The following is an 11,673-nucleotide window of genomic DNA, read 5'->3' on the forward strand; positions in this document are numbered from 1 at the left end:
CTTTTTTGTATTCAACGCATTAACCGACAATTTTGTAACACATCGATACTTTACACTGAAGATGGTCAAAACCGAATGGCCGAAACATCTGTACTATTAATTATTAAATCATATATTGTAAGTAAAACCAACCAGTTTTGGCTCTAATAGCGTTTTTTTGTATTATTCATATATTTAAAATTAAATTTTATTATAAAAAACCCGATCACATATCTATAATCTGTTTTTAATAGAGAAATGTACTTTCTAAATAGCAATCAGTGTATTATCACTGATTTGCTGTGGTATACTTATAGCTACGATAGTGAATACTTAATAAGTATTCACTATCTTTTAATGAATTTTCTTTTTACTTCATAATTAAAATATAATCACTAAATGATCAATGTATTGTCACAGATTTCACTAATTTTTTATTAATTATAATTTAGAGAGTAACGACTTATGGATTTTATTATAACTATTTTTATAATTTAAATGTATATTTGTACTAATATTTATATATATATAATATTTAAATTTAATGTTTCAATAACGTTTAAAACAATGATTACATAAAAACATAAAAAGCATATTTATAAATAATTTATTAATAAATAATTTTGATATTTGGGCTTAATAATTTGTCTTTTTAAAAATAATAATTAACCACTGTGAATAATAACATGCAATTTTTGCATTCTCAGCGTAAATTGCAAAAGAAGTTTTCGTAATCCCGGAAGCCCGCATATGTCTCTTATTCGTATTTTTCAAAATGTCACAATACTTTTAACATTAATTTAGTCGCACAAAACACACATAAAAATCAATGTTTTATATTATTTGTCTTACTCATGACAAATTTAAATGTTCCAACTGCAAAATACAATTTTAAAATCTTTCTTTTCTTGCCTGCAATTTCATGTACTTTTCTTATCATATAAACATTTTATTATACATGCAAATAGATAAAAATGGATTTTAAAAAGAATTTGTAGCTAAAACTTTATCAATCGCAGATTATATCAATATTTTTGTCAATAAAATTATGAATGTTTTCATACATCGTAATCTGGTATATCTTATTCTAGCTAATATATTTAATATATGTATTATCATAGGTATCTTCGGAAAACCAGTTATTTGCCAAAAAATCATGAATGATATAAATTTTCCATTTATAATTTTTAAAAATCTCTCTTTTAAATTTAATGATTTTTGCTGTTTTTTTTTTTGTATTTCTGTAGTTGCAATAGTAATTAACAATAGTTTAATGTCTATTCAATTGATATTATATAATATATCGATGGATCTTTATATAAAAGAATTACTAAAATCTTATAACTTTATTATATAAACCGGAATTCAATAGCATTAATATCTTTATAATAAATATTTAAAAGAATACTTAACAAACTGTATGTATTACATATTTATTACAAATATTCTTTTTAGTTTCATTCTTTAGATTATAAAATACTTAAAAAATTTATTATCATTTTAATTTTTCTCATCTTTTTATCTTATATTTACAATCTTATAATTTAACCATTAAATATAATTTATAATATGTGTATGGTTTTTTTTTCGATAATATCAGCGGCGATTCACATAAAGATTTTTTAAAAACACGTTTCGTAAAGGAAAAAAGGATTCGATACTAGACGAAATAGACAGAATTTGTGTGGAAACGTCGCGAAGTGCATTAAAGTCTCGTCGGGATGTTTTGGGTGCAAAACTTACTCGTGCAAGGACTCGGTTCGTGTCCGCGGAGATGGATCCGATGGAAAACTCCGGCACCGCTGAATCCGCCTTGGGGGCAAACTAGACTTGTGCCAAATGGAGTCAACGTTTTCGCTAACGTGCTTCGCTTTCTCGCGGTACAGAGGCGGCACGGATAGAAGAGGATAATGGGAACTGAGTGGAATGCGAGGCGATAAACAGGTGATTGCGATGCTCCTCGACAAGAAACAGTTGAATCGACGTGGAGCGACAGTAAATGAAGGTAATTTTCGAAGGACTAGCAGTTAACGATATCTAATACATGACTCTTTAACATCGTTCTCATCTTTCATTACTAGGCAACTTACTTTGCCAAAATCAAAGATATCAATTATATTTTCAATACGTTAAAATATGCGTGTATATAATTTGATGCAAAAATTAGATTCACTACAAATTTAAGTATTAGTACCTACACACTACTATATAATTATATGTATATCATATATATTTGACCAATTTTGTGTTATTAATTTTTTTGTTTTGTTAGTGTAATTAATATTTTATATGTTTAACATCATTGAGTGCACACAGAAAAAACAGATTTGCTAAAATATTTAAAAATTCAATTTGATTCAAATCTGAAAATAATTTTTATAGAACATTAAAATAGTATGACGAGCGAAATGCTGCAAAGTTTTAACATTTCAGCAATCAACTTCCTATACAATTAATCATTCAACAATTAAGAAACCTACATTCAGATGTATCTAGCTATTTTAAACACATCTAAGTAGCAGACAGTAAAACCGTATTTTTTTGCAGTTAAGTAAAAAATATTTCACACACACACACACACACACACAAATGCTCTATTTTTTTGTTACTAGCTACGAAATCTTAATAGAAATATGATATATATTTTACACAATTTGCGATTTTTGCCAATATTTTTTAAATTGAGTATTAAACAAAGAATTAAAATTAACGCTTAAAAAATAAATATATAAAAAGAAAAAAGCAATAATCGAGTGTACTTTACGTTTTCCGTATTGTGTATTTAACAATATAATAGTTCCAGATGCAAGTTGTCCGACATACGATTAACGGTACTCATAACGGACTACGAAATAATCTGGTCACTGGAAAGAGGTCAGCAACCTGTCCATTAACGTCCATCGCCACGTTAGAGCCAAATCTTTTATTTGGTAATAAATATAAAATACCCGTTTCACCGGAAAATGGTGAAAATTTCACTGTAGACTATTTCCATTGATATTAATGCGACGGAAAGATATCGGAGTTCATTTATTTGAGAAAAGGATACGGACACTCGATCGAGAGAAGTTTTCCGGTCTCGCGCGCCGTTGAATTGATTGAGTTGTGAACTAGATAGTTTCATTAACAAGAACTTTGCGCGAAATCCTGTCAACGGATAGGTTGATATTATTAACGTAATGTAACCATTACGTTGCACTTATTACTCGGAATAAGTGATATTATATTGTATTAAATATTATAAATTAAAATATAATTATGATAACATTTACAATATGTCCATTATCACACATATGTTATCTTTCGGAATAAAACGGTTATAATAATGGAAACGTGAGCCAGTACGTCGAAATATTTAATCGCCTATATATGTGAAAATATTTATACAATTTCAGAAAAATTACAATACCTCGCAAACTGCGATTAACGAAGTATCAATCCATGTATATTATAGCTATATGTTGCGCACCATTAATATATCGTTTCAGACGATGAAGTATTAATAACGTTACAAGAGGAAAAAAGAGAAAAAACAAGATTCTATTCTGTTCTATGCATGAAATAGCTTGAAAACGACATCGCAGTAACAAGGATATTGGAAAAATGTAATTAATTAGTTTAATTGAGGTCGTATGCCTGTGATGTGAATCTCTGAACACATATCAATTATATTATTTTTTCTTTAAATTGTATTAAAAATAAATTGTTAAATAATGTTAACTTTTTATTTAATCTTATTAGTCCTAACATTATCACGTCGTAATCATTTTATTCCAATTATTTTTAGAAATTATCCTATCAGTTGGCGCGATGACATTATTAAATCAATGACCTGTAATATCTTAAAAAATAAATTATGCTATGACTAATCAACCAATAAATATTTGGCTATTTTTTAGCCAACAATTCTTTAATCAACTATAAAAGTGTCTTCAATAATCGTTACATAAAAAGTTACATAAGATAAGATTAATTCTTTACTCGTTTAACTGTTGCACAAAAAGGTTACATAAGATAAGATTAATTCTTTACTCGTTTCGCTGTCGCACAAAACATAATCAATTCCTCAAAATATAATTATTTCGTAATAATTTATCATTAATCCAAATTGGATGTTTTGTTCAACGCATCAATACTCATTAAAGAAATATTTAAAACATAAAAACAAATTTTATGTATAGATAAAGTAAACTATTATAAAAGAATAAAATCTTATCTCATGCGTACTTTATGTATCATTTATTTATCTACACTAAAAGTGGAGCTTTATTGTATCCTGGAATCGAAAACAATCTGATCGATCGATAGATTAGAGTGAACTGTCACTTCGAGATACACAAGCAGTTAATCGTGTAGAGAAGATCGCGAGACGCATATCGTACGAAACGCAGGCAGCTCTCGCGGTAAATCCGATTTGGAGCACAATCGACGTGGCTAAAGAAAGTTCAAGAGATAGGTTATCGGTGAGAGTAATCGCACCAGATATTGACAAATCACTTTTAAACCAGATTATCGTGTTAGTTTTTTGCGACCGTTAAATCTTCAAGACAGAAGAAACAGATACTTCATTTATGTAAAGAAAGAATTAGTTTTAGTACCTATTTTTCTGAAACCTTAATTCATTATAATCGTGCAATCGTGCAAGATCATATATACTTTATAAAATTTCATAATAAATTAATAATAAATTTTAATCGCATCAAGGTATTGACAAATTACATTTAAAACCGATTATCAGTCTTAAAGTGTTTATTAAATCTTTAAAATGAATAAAAAGAGACATTTTTTTATGTAAAAAAAGCACTTTTGTTAAATATATGTTTTCTTAAAAACTTTCATATTACAAAAATCGTTTAAAATGTGTTTTATGAAATTCCATTTTATAATAAGTTCATAATCGACGATCACTTGTTTGGCCAGCGAATAAAACATGTATTTTCAATTATTCACATTTTGGTCCAGCTACATTCCATACCAGAATTACTTTGTCACCATTGTTATATTGACTATATACGTTTCTATGTGAAAGCAAGGATTTCAAAGCAGTGAGAACTGAGTTTATATTCTTCCCATTATATGTTAAAAAGTTACTTTCAAACGGCGAGAGTCCCACTTGGAACGGTATACTCGTCATCTTCGTATCCTCCAATGACGTACGTCCACGTTGGAAATTTCAAGCAGAACCGTTTTGTCTCTCTTTCTCCTTCACCCTTCTCTTTGCAGAGCAGTTGACGTCATCAGCAGATACGTTATTTCGTACAATCGAAAATGCTTTTGTCCTAAATTTTAACACTTTCGCGTTTCTATCTTAAACTATATTGCTTATTCACGCTTTTCTATTTACGTTATTATAATTGTAAAAAGTTAAAATATTTTAAATAAGTTAAATTTATATAAAAAATTCCTTGTATTAATTTGAAGTAAGTTTACAATTAATTAATTCTTTATTTTTTTATTTATTAAACACATTTATAAACACATATTAAAAAAATTTTTGTTAAATATTTTAAAAATTACATATAACATTCTTGACAGTTCATATTTTAACTATAATTGTTTAAACTAAAACAGTTGTTATTATATTTACACATTTTAAAAAGAAATCAATTTTAAAAGAAATAATAAGCACAATTTTTTGTCTATTTAATTTAATTATCTTTAATTATTGTTTTAATTCTTTCTTTTTTCGCGTTATTTTATTCAAGTATAATAAACTCTTCCAATCATTTTTCGGAGAAACCCAATTGAAAAAAATAAGGGAATATTTACCAGAATATTGTACAAATGTTAAACAGGATTAATAAAAGTGTATAATTGTTTGACTATTTTTGCTACCTATCGACTTCATATATGTATAATAACATTTTTTATTACATACTCTATACTCAATATACTTCAACTTTTACGTACATAATAAAACTGCATTTTTTTCGTAGTTGCCAGACAATTTAATTTTTACGTTTTTCGACTAAAAATGGGAGTCAATATTTTTATCCTTAGTCTATTAAACAGATTAATAATTAAAGTACTGATTATCATATATGTATATATCATTATATGTATTATAGCATTAAATACAATTTTCACTAACAGTTATAATAAATTCATTAATTTACGTTTTTTTAATAATGCATGACGTCATTCACTGATTTTTTTAATCTCTTTTTTAGTTCATTTTTGTCCTACTTTTGCAGTTATTGCGATAAACGTTATTTCATCTAAAAACTTATTTTCCATTTATTTCATTTAGAAACTGATAATTATATAGTAACAAATAATTTATCAAAAAAAAGTATCAAACTTGAAAATATTACACACAGAAGTATTGTAGTGATATTAAGAAATACTTATCAGATCTATCAAAGATATAATCTATTTCCACTGCATGACGTCATCGTCATCGTATTCTTAAAATGTAGATATTCACGATTATCCATTTATCCTTATGCCAGGATAATTTCGTTAATGGGCAAGTTTTATAATCAACAAAATTGCTTGCCCTCGTAATCCCTAAATCGCATTCCCTACAGACGATCATTAATCTATTTCATATTCAGTACTGAGTCTAGTTGTGTTTCCTAACACTTGTCTGGTATTACGTATGCTATTACTGACCTTGAGTCGAACTTGCTGCCGTCCTGGAGCGTGCCGGTGTAGTGCATGGTCAGCTGGTCGCCCTTCTTCGACCTGACGTCGCACACCTCGGGCATGTACAGCTTCTCCACCTTTAGACCGTTCTCAGCATTGTCGGCTCTGCTGAGAACCACAATTGCCACCACGAGGAAGAGAGCGTAACGGCACATCGTAAGCACGGCACTCGCGTTGTTCGACATACAGGAAACCATGTTCATCAGTCGACGGATGCTCGTGAGCAACTGAGTTCCCGCGGTGTTCTACACCAGCGAGCCAGCTTGGGATCCCCCGCTCGTCCCACCGTCCCAGAGCGACGGCGCCGTGGTCGGGACGAAGACCAGGCCAATGGAAGAAGAGGACAGAGATGTCCATGCCGCTACATTGCGCCGTCTCATTGGCCCCGCAGAATATGTAGGTCTCTACCTCAGGAAAGTCCTTTTCTCTCTCTGCTACCTCTCGGTACCGCTCGCAATTTCTCGCTCAGCCCTACTTGGTCTTCCCTCCTCGTTCGTTTCATTTCGCATCGCGCTCTTCCGTCTATCCTTAGCTGTCTGCCTCACATCTCCGTCTTCTTCATGGTTGTATCCAGGAGTAACGCGTGTGCTCCGACCTGATTCCCCTCCTGCTTTCTCTCTCACCGCCACGTTGCATTGCTTCGTTCTTTTCGCGCTTACGTATCTGATATCTTTTGCCCTCTTTCGCCAGTGACGTATCACGATTCTGCGGCTTGCTTTGCGCTCGCTGTACCTTTCTCACTCGCCTATCACACAGGTCGGGTGTTCCCTTTCATCCCTTTAGTCCCGTCTTCCGCACCTCCTCGCATCGTTGCGTCTCTCCCTTTTCTCTCGCTCATTCCCTCTTTCTTCCGCGGTTACCGATACAAAGAACACGAGTCGACTTGCGTTCTGATTTTGACGAGACTCCGCATTTACTCGCGCGAATGCAAGTTCAATGAGAAAATGTATCGTTCTCGTGAATTAAATTAAGGAATAAACTTTACCCGGAAGAAATGTTATTTTACTGGTACAACGAAACCTATTAAAAATACAATGAAAACTTCGTTCAAGTTTGCTGCTGAGTAAGCCATTTTATTCCCTTATAATAAGTTATCTAAATGAAGAAGAATTTCTTTCATATCTAGGTCAACATTTTTTTTAATTAGTGCGCAACGTGATAACTAAAGATTTGGTATTCATACGGTTCATCGGTATAATGTTCAGTCACATAAGTATGACCAAATTATTTTATCTAACAATTAAATTCAAAATTTGAGCAACTATTATTAAAATATGGTATGTACCAATATGAAAGAGAAACTTGGGAATATGAATACAATTCAGCAATGATGAACAAAAGGACAGATACGAAAACGCATTTGATTCTCATCCCTTGGGATTTTATTCGATTTTGTTCACTTCGTCAAGCGGAGTTATTCTTGATTTTTCCGGTTTCTTCTTTTTAGTTTGTTCCCTTCACCTACTTCTTCAATGCAATCTTTGCCTTTCACATACCGTCCTGCGTATTCATCTATCGCTCTTTAATTTCGTTTGCTGCCTCTCGACTGCCGCACCTCGTGTTACATGTCATCCTGATCTCGTCGTTTATCATCGATGTCATCGCACCACCGTTGCGAAGCACATCCAAGCGTTTCCTTCCTACGCAGAGAAGGATTTCGTGTAGTGGTCGTTTCGCAAAGCATATGGATGTTACACTGGTCAAACTGGATAGTTATTATATTTCCATTTTTTACAAGTTCTGGCTTAAATGATCTCGCGCCAAGTTGAAATATCAAACTACTAGTTTTTAATCGGTTACGGTCACGGGCTCGAAAAATCCACTCGCTTACGTGCTAACAGAATTCGTCTCTCGATGAATTATTTATGGGATATTTTACGTATTGGTATGTAAATGCGGCCGACCGAGATATGTACATCGAATTCGCTAACTGCTACAGCGGAATTTCCGGATAGCAATAGAATAGCGATACTCAATCGATTAAGGTTCGCTTTCGAAATAGAATTTTATATAAAATAAAATTTATGTGTATGATATAGATATGGATATAAATATGAAAATAAAATTACGATGAAAATGATATAATAGGCATCATCAGATTATACATGCTGTTATTGCATTAACTAGAATGAAGGGCATTTTCGAATCAATTATGTATTTTATAAATCTCAAATTAATTGATCTATTAATTTCCAGTCATGTTAAAATTATTGATTATAATTTACTTTTGATTAATTATTATAATTATTGTACAGATACATAATACATATCTACTTTGAAAATGAAATATATGCTTTTCACGCACAGATATGTAACCTGAATGCATAAAATACATGTGCACTCGTACATAAATATATATGTGACATAAAATATAACTGACGTAAATTATATATACGAAAATAATTTTATGTAATTGCAGAAATTTTTAATCTGATATCTTTGTTGTAACAAATCAGAATTTTATATTTTTATTTCGTGTTGTATTTTAATTAATCTTATTATTATTCTAATATATTCTTTTCTCAATATAAAACTCAGATAATAAAAATAATTTTTTCATCAGTGTCATAAGACTATTATAATATTTGGTACACATTTTATTAAAAAATAAACTGTATTCTTTATTAGCATATATATTTTTTTTTCTACTTCTTAACCAGTAGTAAATTATTTCGAGATTGATATTGAAGCAAATTATTTTTGGATATTCATATTCGATAAAACAGTAGTTTTAAATAGCATAAAACAGATTTATAGAATCTAGTAATTGGAAAAATGTGAAAATGACTCTTTAAAACGTTAATCCAATAGAGTTTTTATTACCTTACTCTTTCACATTCTATACTAAAACCTACTTTAATTTTTATTTCTTTTTTTCTTGTTTTGTGTTTTACTTTCTTGCGATTAAATATTTTTTCTTTGATAAATAAATATCCGAGTTTTTTCACTTTAACTTATTTTCTGCGTCTTTTTCACTTTTTGATCTTTGTAATTATTTAATTTGTCAAAATCAAATCTTGTATGTAAAATTATTACTGTTAATATTATTATTATTGTTATTATAATTTTTTACTATTATTATTAAAAAATTAACAATAATAGACTTATAGTCGACCAATTATCGTTATTATTTCTTTCTAATAATTTGTACAATTTTTTATATATTTACTTACATTTGTAAATTATCAAATTAATACTTTTTAATTTTCTAAAACTTTGCTATTGCAAATGTTTATATATTAAAGTTCATAAAAGCAATATTTTCTAGTTTTATAAAATTGTTGAATATGACAAATACAGTTTCAAAGTGAGATAGGTAGAATTTAAATTAATAAAACTTTATTGCTTTATGTTGCAGAATTAAATTAATTATTATATATTTTAATTAATGGCTAGTTAATTATTTAGAATAAATAATGCCTTACTTGAATACAATCATAACTTTTCTATTTTTGTTTGTATTTAATTATCATAATACACATGTCAAATTTAATATATTTTTTATTTGAAATACAACAACTTTGGATTTTTTTAAAATTAAAATTGATATAGTTGTGATTTTGTACTTTATTATTTTAAATTTTATCTTTTGTGGAGATATTGTTAAACTTAAACATGGATATTACGTAAAGTAAATTCTTAATTTTGAAAAGTAGTAAACTTTTTGCTCTTTAAACTTAAAAATTTTAATTAAAAAATTGTTCCATATTTTATTTTTAGAATTAACATACAAGATTCGATTTGTGACATCGAGATCAGCAAACTTTAAACGTCTATTTTCTCTTTGTACGTTTTATCCGCGCTTTTACCCTATTCTTATGTAGCTATGGCGTATATCTCACGTGTAATACATAGCTTGTTACACATATGTAAAATACACGTTCTTGTACGAACTTTCATAAGCTTGAAAGAGCGTCTTTTATATGCACTGTATAATCTTATTTCGTCAAATTCAATTTTAAATAGCAAACAAATTAAATGTGTATTCTAATACCAATAACAATAAGTTAGACATTATTGTGCAATTAATTCTGATGTATTTCAAAATCATATTCCTTTCAAACAAGAGCCCTTTATTTTGATTTTCTAGTTGGTACATTTTGAAGATACAAAAATGTTGCAAAAATACATTTATCTGTGCTTTTTTATGTTTTAACGGAAGATAGGCAAATCCATACACTCGTTTCACGATGACGAAGATTACGATGACGACGACGACGACGACGACGACAACGATGACGATGCGATGCACCAAAAAGGGGAAAGCGAAAAGTCGAGTACTCTGTATATACACTCGAGCATTACAGACCACTCACGTCAAATCAAATTTGCATTTTAAGAAATGCTCGCAAAATTGCAGTAAACTTTTTAACTGTAATTTTACTGTGACGTAAAAGTTGACATTATAAATATCTCTTGCATACAAATCATAAGATTTATAATAGCACCGATATGTTCAATTTAGACAAAAAGATAAATTTAAAATCTTGAGATTCATTCGTTTGCTTACATGCACAATAAAATTTTTACTTTTTAGTGCTAATAATATTTCCGTGCGATCAAAAAATATCAATCTCTATAATTTATAACAATTTTAATAATCATATATATTTTTCTTTTTATTGTGTTTTTATTGTCACTGAAAATAATCGTTTATACAAGTCGAAACGGTTGAAACATTATTTAAACATGGTTATATTGTTCTTATAGTAGCATAAATAATCTAGCGTAACTCACTAACCCTTTAACATTTTGTAATAATTTTTAACATTTTCTGAGTTTACATATTTATTATAATATTTTTGAATTTAAAATAATATTATTTGTACAAACCATATCATTACAATATGTATATTTGGTGATAATTGAAATGCTACAAAAGATAAAATTTTGAACAAACTGCTTGCATAGTCGTTATTTTATTTCAATGCTAGAATGCAAAGTACCTTAATTTTATAAGATTTCTTATTAATTATTTTAAAATCTTTATATATGATTGCCTTTTATATCTTTTACATATAATATATTTTTATATTTTTAACATGA

At 29.2% G+C, this 11,673-nt stretch overlaps 1 protein-coding gene across 2 annotated transcripts in view; it reads right to left on the reverse strand.

Annotated features, from left to right (window-relative positions):
* The window catches only part of LOC105839909 (FK506-binding protein 2), a 79,331-nt gene extending 72,459 nt beyond the window's left edge, over positions 1–6,872 (reverse strand). The window contains exon 1 of one of the 2 annotated variants that reach the window (XM_012686545.3): positions 6,595–6,872. In XM_012686545.3, coding sequence (XP_012541999.1) covers positions 6,595–6,830 — 236 coding nt within the window. In that variant the 5' untranslated portion in view covers positions 6,831–6,872. The remainder of the gene's footprint in view (positions 1–6,594) is intronic. The other variant, XM_012686546.3, reaches the window with a different exon arrangement.
* Positions 6,873–11,673: the final 4,801 nt, after the last annotated feature.

Source organism: Monomorium pharaonis, chromosome 2 (assembly GCF_013373865.1).
Source record: "Monomorium pharaonis isolate MP-MQ-018 chromosome 2, ASM1337386v2, whole genome shotgun sequence".
Taxonomy (NCBI): Eukaryota; Metazoa; Arthropoda; class Insecta; order Hymenoptera; family Formicidae; genus Monomorium; species Monomorium pharaonis.